The 14,583-nt window shown below is 32.2% G+C and overlaps 1 protein-coding gene across 1 annotated transcript; it reads left to right on the forward strand.

Moving 5' to 3' along the window:
• Positions 1-9,282: 9,282 nt before the first annotated feature.
• LOC105163227 (RNA demethylase ALKBH10B) lies at positions 9,283-14,128 on the forward strand. The gene is made up of 7 exons (XM_011081496.3): positions 9,283-10,106; positions 11,914-12,044; positions 12,128-12,245; positions 12,591-12,707; positions 12,848-12,963; positions 13,082-13,236; positions 13,313-14,128. The coding sequence occupies exons 1-7, from the start codon at positions 9,569-9,571 to the stop codon at positions 13,770-13,772; spliced, it is 1,635 nt and encodes a 544-aa protein (XP_011079798.1). The 5' UTR covers positions 9,283-9,568; the 3' UTR covers positions 13,773-14,128.
• The last annotated feature ends 455 nt before the right edge of the window (positions 14,129-14,583 follow it).

The following is a 14,583-nucleotide window of genomic DNA, read 5'->3' on the forward strand; positions in this document are numbered from 1 at the left end:
ATAATACACTTGTCATATATACAATTAATTCAAATCTAGTCAAATTCGATTCAGGTTAGAATTTTCCACATTTGGATAAAGATATCTTGATTGAAGAAAGTATTTGAAATAATAATTTCAAGTGACTTCATATAAAAAATTTAAAAAAATAAAAAATATTTCATACAATATAGTCTAAAAAGACTTGAAAATACTTTCTAATATCAAACGATTACAAGAAACTTTGTATTGCTCGGATGAAATTTCTATTCTTAAATCTATCAAATCAATATTTTGCAATCCAATCGAGCTCAAATGGTCGGACTGTCTGAACCGTTGACTGACTCACAAAAACGGAAAGCTCCAAAATACCTTTTTTATTTTTTGATTTTGCAAGAACCGTTCAACCTATGAATTGAATCAGACAAAACTCTAATTTTAAATCCGCCAATTCCAAACACAAATTGAAATTAGTTTGTCGGCCGAATTGCAGTTCTTCAGTCATAGTGTGGGCCTTCGAGCTTGGGCTTGCAATAAGAAACTGCACACTATGGGTTGGGCTTAGTAGTATCAATTTGGTGTGTTCGGCCCACTTAAATATTAGCCCAAGTCAAATTGCATCTGGACCAAAAATGTCCGAGTATTTAAATTAAGCCCGATTTAGTGAGTTGATTTTTGTACCTAACACGACTCGGAAATTAGCAAAAAATAGGCTCAAACTCAATTTGGTTCCATATTATAATGTTAGTGTTGATTTTACTTACTATTTTGGTATAAATTAATGAATGGAAAATATAAATAAATAAGGAATGTTATTATTTATGACTATTAATATTATTTTTACTTGTGTATACGTATTGATAAAATTTTATTCGATTTTCTCATACACAAGCCAAATTTAGATATTTGATTTTTAATCTTACTCTACTATACGATTCAAAATATTTATATTCGCCCAACATATGAAATTTTAGCCCAAAAAAAAAAAAAAGAATTTATTTCAAGAATGACATGAAATGGTTCTTGATGACAACGTTAATCACGAGAGCCCTTTCCTCTTAACATAAATAATAACATTGTCTCCTCCTATCCCCATCACAACTTCAAAATATTCATCTATCCAAATCCACGACATTGTTTTATATCAAATATTTGCAAACACTTCATTACATATTTTATTTTATTTTTTATGCTTGAATAAAAATTTGGACTTGTTAGTATATATACATACAAAATATCACAAAGTGTACCATCTATATAAATACATTAAAAAAATTTAAATTAATTTATTTTTATTTCAAAGTCTGTTGCATCTCGCCATGTAATGTCATAAAACGACAGCAACTTGCAATGTGGTGGGGGGTTTTTAATTAGGAATCAAGCGGACATGCAATGATGAAAGTTGGAGTTGACTTGTGCCACCTTACAGCCTCAGATTTGAAGTGTGGGGAAAAAACAAATATTTCAACGGTGTCTTAAAGAGTTTTTGAAGAGTAAAGTGCCTTTCAATATGATATAATAAGGAACAGAGTGGTAAGGCTACACGCTTTTCTTGGTTTGTTGCAACAATAATGTAATAAAAAATATTAGAAGCATAAAGTGATTTTTAAATTAATGCTAACTCTATGGTCCACAGATCTCAACAGTCACATTTAATTTAATTTTTTTTTTTTGAAAGATGATGATGACTATGTATTTTTTGTTTTTAAATGTTATATTCGATACTCTGTACATCGAGCATATGGATAAAATATATATTCTATTCGGTACATTCTAAATCTGAATCAATTTATAACATTTACAAGACTCTGTGTAGTGTATTTGTAAAGAATTGAGGTCAATGATCCATCCACCATCAAAATCAAATGATTGGTACATGTAATTCTGTGTTGTCTTTGAGGGAGACCTGTTTTTGTTTTTATTTTTGTTTTTGTTTTAACTTATATGTGTAAGAATGAAAGCAGCTATTTGTCTTATAAAGAAATTGTTGACTAAAAAGAGATGTTAAAAGCTCAATATGTAATATAAAATATATATATATTTTTCACTCACAAACAGTAATTTATGACATTATTGCACTAATTTTTTTCTTGTGTCAATAATATTCTTAATTTTTTTTATATATAATATGTTGATTTATATATTTTAAAATATAAAAATTATTTATTATATGCGAATAATAGGGATGGGATGGGGTTTAGGGGTGGAACTTGGAAGCTGAAACCTTTGTGTTTTGCAAGAGACACTATGTCCTTCAACTACATCATCCTTAAAAAGTCAAAAGTCAATTAATACATCACCATACCAATTAAAAATAAATTAATTAGTAATTTTTTCTAAAAAAATATAATATATTTTAACAACGTATAATGAATTAATACAAAATTAAATAAACATACTTTTAATTTATGATTACAAACATCTCAAACTACTTATTTCTACAACACAACCTGATTAACTCGCTCGGATTTATTCAATCCCAATAAAATAAAAAAAGATTGCGCGATCACCACTTTGATCTCGTAATTTCATTATTAAATGGGATTAATTAAATTTTTAAATCTTTCTTGAATTTTATTTTGATCTCCTTTCACGTGAACTTCATGAGGACTAAAATTGTATATATATCTCCCTTGAATGGGTCCAAAAGCTCCTATGATATATGCAAAATGACCCTTAAACATATTGATTTGTCAGTCGTCTTTTCATGTAATACTAATTAATTAAAACATTTTTAGCTTAATTATTATTCAAATTTATGAGTGCTTTGCACGTACAACAACCATTTAAAATATTTTATCAACTTTATTATAAAATTTATGCCCTAATTAAGTCTAAATATTTTACTTTTTTTCTATAAATATAATCGATGGGTATCAAGGGTTGTGTAATATCATTAAACATACATTAAAACAGCACGTATACGACTCAAACGCAGGGCATCTTTATTGGCCTAATTTCTTACACCTGTGCTTTATTATTACCAACAAATGGTAGAGGCATTTGTGTGTTTGGCTCTTTGAGGTTTCTACGTATCACACATACAGATATTGACAATGACTGCAACTTGGAACTCAATTAATCTTGACTTGTCAAAGAAAAGCAGTTAGTTCAAAAGATGAAAAAGTGTACTATTATTTTAAGCAAAAGCCCATGACATTGCATGACTTCCATGCCACATATCTATATTCATCCTACCTACTTTCATGTATCCGAGTTCTAATTGTTTGACGTGGTTTATGATTATATCAGTACTTTATTACGTAAGATATTGTTCTATTTATTTCCGCATGAGTCTCAAAGGCTCAACTTGAAAAGACCCTTCGCTAAGAAAATGAGATCTTAGGGCCTAAAAGCCACTCAAACTTCTCATTTTCGATCAATATAGGACGTTTTCTTATATTATTAGCCCTCGAAATGAGAGGGTTTGAGATGGGTACATGGCCTCGTCCTTGCAAATGGCGCCAAGTTATGCGCTTTACTACTAGATCGGTGTCCCATGTGCGAGGTATTATCTGATTCGATTTTACATGAGTCTCACAATTTGTTTTGAAAAGACATCTCACTAGGAAGATGATGCATTGGGGCTTATAAACTATATAAACACTTCATCTACAACCAATGTGAGACGTTTGTCTACATTACTGCTAAAGAAAAATAAGATGCCACTCCATTCATGTTCAAATAATGTAAGAATTAATCATTTCATATACATTTATTAAATTTTGGTCATATCATTAAAAAAAAAAAAGAGTATATTTTAAGAATTATTATAAAGATACTTAATGTCAATGTAATTTTTAAACCAAGTATTGTTAATAATGTACAGTAAAACCTACATAGGATTTCAAAGGTGTACACATCACATATCACACGTACACCATATACATTAACGCATGCGAAGACCAATTCCAACTCAAATATTGACATTTTTTATGTGCTGGTGCTGATGCTGATGCTGATGTTACTTATAGCCCTCTTCAATAACATTGAAATTTTAGGAATATTCGATTCAAGATTGACTGGAAACTGAATACTGATTTTGCGTACATAGACCGGTTTGTGGTTTAATTGAAATTTGGTCCTATATTCGACAAAATATTGGAAAAAAACATATCAGCAAATTGTCTCTCATAAATTAAGAACATGCCCATATTGTATAGATTAGTTTTTTTTCAGAGGCAAATTACAGCAATTCTTTTAAAATTTAGTATAATTATAAATTTCTTTTCATTATTTAAAAATTTATTAATACCCTCTCCTGATTTAATAGTTGGCTAAAAATTAACTGAATCCACTTCATCTGTTTTGGTGTTGAACTCACCAAAATGCTCTTAAAGACTGAAAATTAAAACTCGGATGATACACTGCTATTTATGTACTTTAATTTTATAAAAAACATTTCCAACATAGTATTATTGAATTTAATAGAACATGATGCATTAAAGATCATACCTATAATATTATATTAATTATATTTTCTTTTAATTTCTTTAATTTCACTTCAAGGGCTAGATATTTTCATAATTATACTTTGGATTTATAATTCTTAATTAGCAAAGGCAAATAGTTTTTGAAAAAAAAAATCTTGAAATTATCATATTTAAATTTAGGTAGTGGAGGTGATGAAACCACTTGTGTCTCCAACAATTCGGTGCTTTTACCTAAAATGCTAAAAGAGAAGTATCCCATCAAAGAAATTTGGGTGGTCCATATCCCTCCTCGTAAACGATTCTTTAATCTCCACCGTACAAACGCCTCCAAAAGCGAATGCGTAAAGTTGCTAAAAGACAATGGATAGATAAAGGAGAATCACTATCCAAATAGTGAATCAACCTAACAACCATTATCAAACATATATCCAATAATAGTTAAGTAATTTAAAAGAAAAAAATCAAAATATTATTGAAATTATTATTTTTAAATTATATATAATTAAAACGCATATACATGTATTTAAATCTACAAACACCTCCAAAAGACGCGTATTTTTACAGTTAAATATAAATAAATAATATGCATCACTCTTCTCGTCAAATTATTGCTATATGCATTTAGACTGTACGCATCACTACCAAATATTTTCTTCTTCGTCTAAGTAAAAAAGAAAATCGCTTTCTTATGTTTATTCAGTCAAATTATTTCATATAAATAAACTAAAAAAATGTCCTCTCGTATTAAATAGTGACAGGCGGCGTTGTCGTTTTTCAGTTACGTCTTTTATGGAAATATTGTAAAAATACTTAAAATCTTTACCTTTTTCGATCCTTTAATAACATTTGGTGCCCACATCAAATAATTTGCATAGTATTGGAATAGAGGGAGGATATAATTTTCATTACACCAATTTAGGTTGCTCCTTTTTTAGGGAAAAAATTCGAAAAATAATTAGTTTAATATTTTGGAAGAAATTATGGTAATACTTAGGTTGAAGCTTTTGAAATAGCGGCTCTCATGTGCGCTCTAACTTGACTTTATGCCTTAAAAAGGAAACGGAATCCCGCACTTTGGCCTCCGCATCTCACAGCTTTAGCTGCCTACCGCGCCGAGCCGTTGTCTTCAGCTTTTTTCTAAAATAAATGATATTTTCATTATTAAAAAAACAAACAATAATTATTTATTATTATTATTATTATTAGAAAAAATAAATAATTTTCAATGAGCTCTCCTGAAATTTGGCATAATTACAAATACTTTCTTGTAATTTTAGAAAATTACAAATACCTCTTGATTTTAACAGTCGTCTAATTCAAGTTTTTATGTATTTTGTGATGAAATGATCAAAATACACTTGTGGGCTATGTATTATAATTTTACTTATTTTAAAATTTTTTTTGATGGACTAAGTATATAAAATTTTTTAAGTTTATCCACCTCGCTTCATTTTCTTTTATGATATTTCGATTATTTTTTTAAAAAAAATACAATAAGGACGAAACTAACAATTTCAAATCTCCATTCAATAATTATATAATTTTCTTAAATATTGTGTTTGATTATTTAAATAACAAAAATATAATATAATTATATCAAAATTTATAAAAATTCATCGTAATTCACCCTAATAATAATATATAACAATATATGGAATTGTCCCCGTACAATTGTAACAAAAGGAATCTTGTTACACCGTGCTATCTAACCATGAAATATTTCTAATTCAGACAATTAATATTTAAACATGATTGAAATAATAAAAAAATGTGTTACAATTATTAATTATTATCCTAATAATTGGTGGAGAAGAGGTTGGCAACAAGCTTTCCTAATAAAGTTACTTTTACATTTATTCACTTTTAATTATAGTATTCCTTAAAGACAATATTAAATCATTTCATTTTTACTAAAGAAACCACTTTTACTTTAAGGAGAAATTCCATGGAACAAGACAGCAACCCTCTTTTAGCTGCAACACTTATCTCATATACTAAAAAAAATAAAATTAAAAGGTTGGTAATTTTTAGTACCCTTTTCATTTGTTATTATATAATAGATCGAGTTTCATTAGTTAAGTTTTACTGAATTTGTTGATACTATAAAAAAAATAAAAATTAATATTTACCCTTTATTTGACTTATTAAAATGTCAAATAAATATTTTCAATCCAAATTACCATTGTAAGGGTGAAAATATATCTTCTCATATGCATTGGCGTGTGAAAGATGTATAAGGATAGTTCAATTAGAAAAATATTTATTTAACCTGCAAAAGTTAGTAATAAGTCAACCGCGACTGCATATGAATTTTTATTTAATTTTTGAATAGATTGCATAAAAATGAGATGGTAAATTGATACAAAAAAAAGTTTAGATAACAAAGAACTGATCATTATTCAGATGACAAAATATAATTAATTCTTAATTTTTTGCTAATATAATAATACTAGATATAGTTTCTCATATTATAAAAAAGTTATGTATAATTCTATCAAATTTTAGGAAAAAAACAGTGTAATTATTCATATAAATTTTTATTGTATGTTAATTGAAATTTCACAAGTTATATAATTATTTATAATAAGAGTTGGCTCGAAGCCGGCTCCAGAAGCAAACAAAGTGTGGTGGGGGGTTGAAATGATATCCTACGCCAGTGGTGGTGGCGGTATGGAATCGCGTGCATGTGCGTAATGCGCTTGCCTTGGTGGTCACAATTTACCCGAAACGGAGCTAACCACCCAACTTGCCCTGGGGGCCCACTGCTCTCATCAGAGAGAGGCGTGGGCCCCAAATTGGGAACAATACGCGGGGCCCGCCTTGCCTAAGGGTCCGCCTCGTGTGGCGTAGATTACCATATGCCATAACATGCTAAAATACATAGCCCACAACCACAACCTCCATAACTTATAATTTAATAAAAATTATATAATCAATGATACATCTATTGTATGGTTTGTTTAATAATCAACGTAATTAGGGCCTAATTTATGTAATTTACTTATATTTAAAAATATTTACTTTCAATTTTCGTAATCGATCGATAATGAGAAACTACATATATATATATATATTAATAAATGCAATCAATTTTTCTATAATAGGTAGTATGTGTAAAATATTTTTTTAAAATAAAGCAAATTATCTTCAGACAGAGCAGTGATTTGATCAATTTTAAATAGGGCAACCTATTTAAGTAACACAGAAAGTCAAATTGCTTTTTTTTTTTTCTTTTATAAAAGATAATGTATTCATTTACAATATCACAAATATAATAAATTATATTAAATTATATATATATATATATATGTGTGTGTGTGTGTCAACTATGGGATAAAAACTAATTTATGTAGAGTTGCTCCAATATGAATTTGAGGATGACATCGTATTAAATGAGGTGGAATATAGTACATCTATAACTTGTTTTGTTTGCTTTTTCTTTTATTTTTTTGTATCTTTATATTGAATTTGGATAAAGACAAATTCAATTCCAATTGACTTTCTTTATTTTTGGATTTTTGAGGGTTTAATGTTTATATGTATATTGTCATCACGAATTTCAATTTTTATAATTCGTAAATCAATATAATTAATTGTTAGTTATTATAAAAGTATACAATATTTTACAAATCAGTTCAAATCCTTAATTTTATAAAGGAATAATTACACAACTCTTATATGGGGTTTGATATAATTACAAGTGGACCTCCTGTGATTTGAAAAATCAAATCTAATGTCCCTGACATTATTTATGTCTAACAAATAACACGGTATATTTGTAACAATTTATCGAATTTATTAATATTAGTACAAAATTTCAATAAAAATTATATTTATTCATAATTAACTTAGTACTGACTTATTGTAGGTAAAATAATTTTTTTTTTTTTTATCAAACTACTCTTATAAGGGTGGAGATATATAGTGGTCGTTTGGTGAGGAAAAAAAAATATTTAACTTACATAAATTATAATAATAAATTATTGGGAGTAACATAAGGATTTTCATTCAATTATTTTGATAATACTAATAAATTAAAAAATTTCGACTAACGAGAATTTATTTATTAAAACAAAATAATGTTAATGGTATTAAATATTTTTTTAAAAAATTACTTATAATTACATCATGGAGGGCAAGGTAATTATTTTAATTAAAAATTATAAATGTAACCTTAATTTCGTTCTCTCGTTGCATTAAAAGAGTTGATAAGATTCCTCGATAAAAAAGTGCATTAAGTTCAGAAAACCGACTTTAATTTGCCAATGAATGGAAAAGTTACTTCCACGTGGGATTTATCATATCACAAAATATTTTTTTAATTATATCAAAATTTTAATAAATCAAATAATATATCATATATTATTTAAATAAATTTTGAATAAAAAAATAAAATAAGTACATATACGATTCACGAAATTCAAATTCACAACTAAAATTTATTTATAAAACATCGACCTCAACTACCGTACATACTAAAATGTTTTGATAATTCATATGAAATTACAAGGTAATGCAGCGTGAATAGTTGATTTATTTAAGTAGAAGTATTTTGATTATAATCACAAATTATAACACGAGTTTTTGTACATTATTAATATTTTGTTAGGATCGTATTTACATGATCGCGTTTACAGATTCCACAGATTTTATAGTTAACTCGACTATAGCGAAATTAGCATATTTATAGAGAAGGATTAAGTATTAGTTTGATAAAATTAAATTTATAATACAGTCGCGTAAAGTGACGGATATTATATTTTAGTAAATTTTAAATTAACTATTAATTACTGTGCTAGTGATTTTCTTTTCTGCTATATATTGACAAGTCAGCAAGTGTTCCCCACAGGTACGGACATTTCCACCACCACGCTCTCCGAAGCCATATAAATCCACCTATAAAGTATAAACCCCCCACGCCCAAACCCTCGCTTTCATCACCACCCTTTTTCTCCAGTTTAATTTTTTCTGCTCTTTGAAAATCAAAGGGAATTCATTTCCCAGCAAAATTTTCAAGAAGCCTACTACGAAATACGGGCTGACGCCTAACGAATCATCTGATACTGACAAATACAGTTTAAGGGCATTCGAGAAAAGTTGAGAAAAAGGGTCCTTTATCACCTGACAAATTACGTACGCTAACCAGAGTGTTTGGAATGCCGCCGGCGGCCGGCGTATTGCCACAGGGCGATCGGATTCCAATGAAGCCAATGGTGGTGCCAGCGGTGGTGCAACAGCCTCAGCTTCCGATGATGACGGCGGCATCGGAGGCGTTCGCCAAAGACGCCATCATCGCGTGGTTCCGCGGTGAGTTTGCAGCAGCTAACGCCATCATCGATGCACTCTGCTGTCACCTCACGCAGCTGGAGGGTGGAGCCGGGGTGTACGAATCGGCTTTCGCGGCAATTCACCGCCGTAGATTGAACTGGATCCCGATTTTGCAGATGCAGAAGTATTACTCGATTGCTGACGTCACACTGGAGCTCAATAAAGTCGCCGAGAAGAAGAAAGCGGAGAATATTGACGTGGAAGTGAGGAAGATTCAGGAGGTGGTGGACGACGGTGACTGTACGGCGGCGATTAACGACAAAGAGAAACAGAAAGAGAAGAATCTGGAAAGTTCGTTGGAGAATAATGAAAACAGCGGAGGTGAGGTAGTGGATGAAGATTTCACGTCTGAAATTACAGACACAGGTAATTTTTCCAAGCTTTCTTCATTTCTCAATATTCACTACTTCTTTTCTTTTAATTCCATTCTGGTAATAAATTTCATCTATATTTCCATTTGATTTATAATTCATATGTTTGATATGGTTTCTTGAGTTTTTAGATCAAAACTAAATTTGTGATAATCTAAGAACCCCAGAACTGTTTGTTTGGAGGCCTCAAAGATTTCACATAATAAACGTGTTTTACCTTCAGGTATCTTTTCTCTTTGAACGTATTTTTTAATATATTATATTTTAAAGAATAATTAATTTTAAATAAAAACTACCCTCAGTTAAACTTTCATCGCTGATTTTTCATTCTGGAAATCAAATAGATAGAGAGGTATTTGATTTGAAGTTGAACTCGAAAAATTCTAACACCGATCACATTTGGCAAAAGTTGAATCAATTATATGATATTTGCAATGTAATTGTTTGTATGATATATAATTCAAGAGAATAAATAATGCACTCGTATTATGATTTAATTTATTTGATTTGAACAAATTTATTTTGTGTAAAAAGAATTGGTTGAATTCCGAGAAAAAGTGAATTTTCCTCCAGATAGCATTGTGATTTGGACTGGTGTAGACAGTGAGACTTTATGGAAGAATCCAGATGAAATTTCCAGTGCTATCTGGTGGATGTCATTTTTCGCTTAAAATTGATCAGATGCTTTTGAGTAAATGAGTTTTGTGGATTTTTGGGGAGTAAAAGCGGTTGGTATTTCCCCGAGGATTTGATGGACAGTTTTAGGAAATCGAGAAGTTCGTTGAGGGCTGTCAATGCAAATTTGGTTATGGTTTGCAACGTAATTGCGATCTTTGTTAACGGGAAGTCCACCTTGAGATGCGTGAGGTACCAGAGAAAAATCAAAAAATTATAGTTTTGTCCTTGACTTATTTGATGGGGCCGGCGGCGGCTGGTCTCAGCCGTTGATCTTTGACGGACGGCATGGCTGTCCGTCTCTGCTGGGCTTTTTCTCCATATATATCATTGGCCCACCACTGCTCCCTTGACAACTTTTGACTCGGATTTTCAACTCGTTGAGTCAACTCGCCATTGAGTACTCTTTGAAAGGTTGCTTGCTAGTGCTTTCCTTTTTTCTTTTGTCTGGGTATGTTAGTGGCACTCGGTACAACAAAAGTGGTGCCTGCCATCGTATCTTTTTGTTGTTAGCAAAGGCTGAGAATGTTTCCAGCGGTGGTGAAAGGGAAGTGATATATTCTTGTTCTAATTTTTATTCTAGAACTGCAAATTGCAAACCTTTTCTTTTTAGCATTTGAATAAAGAAAATGAGTTTAGGAAATATCTTTTAGGGAGGGAGGAAAAGGACAGAAGAAACTAGCAAACATTTAATGTTTGTGGCAAGTCCGAGGTTCAGTCTTTGCATTGTTCGTTAGTCCCAAGAGAAGTAAATGGTCCTTTAGTTAACACTGAACACTGAACAGCAGTGGCGATCAGTATCTCTGGTTACATTCACTGCTCTGCAAGTGGGCTGCAATTTTTATCTCCTTAATTTCCTAAGAATAGTTCAACTCAGAATGCTGCTAATGACTGCCATTTTTGTCTGTGTAAAAATAAAGATTTATCAACATTATTAAAATGTTTGATCCTTACTGGTTTGGTGATGGTAAAGGTTAAACTTGTACAAGAAAAAAGATACAGTCTTGACTAGGAAGCTTTTGAACTTGAGGAACGACCTTGTCAAATACAAGGAGAGAATTTCTGGGATTTTGTCTAACATTTATATCGGCAATTCGATATTCACACCTGTCTAATATTGAATGTAGGGTCTCAAGAAGTGCAGCCCTTTTCAGAACACATGGACCTATGTTCTAACCACGACCAATGTGAGGCGCGCCGTGAACAGATCAAGATGACAAAAGGGTTCGTAGCTAAGGAGCCAGTAAAAGGGCACATGGTATGCCCTTTGTTGTTTACTATTTTCCGCTTTTATTGTATAGGCAGAAGCATGATTGTTGATGGGAATACGTTGAATGGCAGGTGAATGTTGTTAGAGGTCTTAAGTTGTATGAAGACATATTCACTGATGTTGAGCTCTCTAAATTGAATGACTTTGTGAATGAACTCCAAGTTGCTGGTCGGAATGGTGAACTCTCAGGTGGATCCTGTGATTCGTGATCCTTTTATAGTTAAACTAGTTGTTTCCTTTTGGGCCAGAAGTTTTGAGATTGTAAAGGACATCTTCTGTAGGTTTGCTTGAGCAGGTTTGGGCATTCATTTTTTACTTTTAACGTTAAATACTACCTTATATTGATTGCACAGGGCATCTGCCAACCCCATTATGCCAATAGAAGACTATATGATATTGAATCTTCGTTATCCTATAAACTTTACTAGCTGGGATTTAATTTACACGACCACATCTTTCTTGTAAAAATGTGATTTATTCTGGGACTCTATTCGTGGTACGAAGGTCTAAATTCGTTTTCTCGATTGATTTCAGGGGAAACCTTTATTTTATACAATCAGCAGACAAAAGGAAACAGGAGAGAGTTGGTCCAGCTTGGGGTTCCTATTTTCGGGCACATAAAAGAAGATGAAACAAATAAATTCCAGAAAAGTATGTTTTTTTATAAGTAATCATCAATTTGCATACTTAATTACCCCAACCATGTAAAATTATGCAGATAATTTTTGCTGGTTATGCTTCCATATTTTGACAACAAATGGTTAAAAAACGTTTGGTAATTGCATTTACAGGCTATATTGAGCCAATCCCAGCGCTTCTCCGAGGTGTAATTGACCACTTGATTCAATGGCGTTTGATTCCAGAAAGTAGGAAACCAAACAGCTGCATCATTAACTTTTTCGATGAGGTATATATTGTTGACTTCACTCATTTTCTTTTTATTCAACAATGCAATTCAATTGTCTATTCCTGCATCACATCTCCATGTTAGAAGGGCGTGAACCAAGACAGTGCTTATTATGTAGGGGGAATATTCTCAACCATTTCTTAAACCACCTCACTTGGAGCAGCCTCTTTCGACCCTCCTCCTCTCTGAATCAACAATGGCTTTTGGTCGCATGCTTGTAAGTGATGGGGAAGGGAATTATAGAGGACCTCTCATGCTTTCTTTGAAGGAAGGGTATGTATCATAGCTACGCCTCCGTATGCATAATGTAAAGAGTAACCAATGGTTTTAATTCAAAAACATTTTTCAGGTCTCTTTTAGTCATGAGGGGAAATAGTTCTGATACAGCACGGCATGTTATGTGCTCCTCCCTAAACAAGAGGGTAAGCATTACTTTCTTCAGAGTTCGAACAGTAGACAGCAACCCATCGGAGATAACACCTTTGTCTAAAGCAATGACGTTATGGCAACCTGGCGTTCCATCTCCATGCACAATACCAAATGGCTATGAGCCAATGAATATGATCCCCAAATGGGGTCTCATGCGGACTCCTATGGTTATGTTAGCTCCAGTTCGCCCAGTGGTCATGAGCCCTAGAAGGGTTCCCCGTGGTGGTACAGGGGTGTACTTGCCATGGACCGTTGGATCACGAAAGCATGCAAAGCATCTTCCGCCACGCGCCCAGAGAGGACGTTATCTTGCTCTGACTTCCCCAAGTGACGCGCATAAACCTGAGACAGGTTGTGACTCAGGGGCAACCAGCCCTTAAAGGATGTGCTGTAAGTTAAATTGTTTCAGCATCCTTTGGAATTTTCAAGTAACTTGGCGAAAATCTCCTGCTCTACGAATGCATTTTCTACTGTAATTTCAGTTCATGTGGTGAGAACGAGTTTGTGCTTTCTCTTTCCTAAGGCAGCTAGGTGTTAACGTTGGTTATACATTTAATATCATGTCCGATTGGCTCTAAGCTCCAGAGAATAGTTGAGCTTCAAGTTAAGAGGTCTGCGGTGTAGTCCTAAAAATAGAGGGTTCTTGTATCAACTTTATCTCTTAAGGATGGAGTGCTTTTAGATTACAACTACGTACAGTTCCTTCTCCTCGTGCGAAAGCAAATACTTTGCCGTTCTTTTTTCCCCTTTTCTGGGCCAGATCAATTCTGTTTTCTACTCCAGAAATCTTTGTAGATTGTACGGTTTTCTGTAATATGAAGTCGCTTGGAATGAGCAGTAAGGGGTGGAGGTGAGTCTTAACAGGTGGCAACAACAGCAAGATTTGTACATCAATGTTGGTTTGAATTCTCTCCTAACAAGCAAGATCTCTTCGTCATGCATAAAAGAAAAGACAAACAGCTCGTGTTAATAAAAATCTCAGCTCTGCTGCCCCTCTTTCTCTCTCTTGTTTAGAACCTAGCTTCTTGAACCTTCGGAAGCATATGTGGTCGTAATGACGACTTTTCACAGTAGGTAGGCGTGATAATACAATTCTCTGCAAGTTCGAAGGCTAAATTGGAAAGCCAAACAAGAAAAGTAGATTAATTCAGAAGTACATCAGAAAGGAGAGCATTCACTCAGTACATCGGA

Source organism: Sesamum indicum, linkage group LG6 (assembly GCF_026168435.1).
Source record: "Sesamum indicum cultivar Baizhima isolate 11 linkage group LG6, ASM2616843v1, whole genome shotgun sequence".
In the NCBI taxonomy this organism is placed as follows: Eukaryota; Viridiplantae; Streptophyta; class Magnoliopsida; order Lamiales; family Pedaliaceae; genus Sesamum; species Sesamum indicum.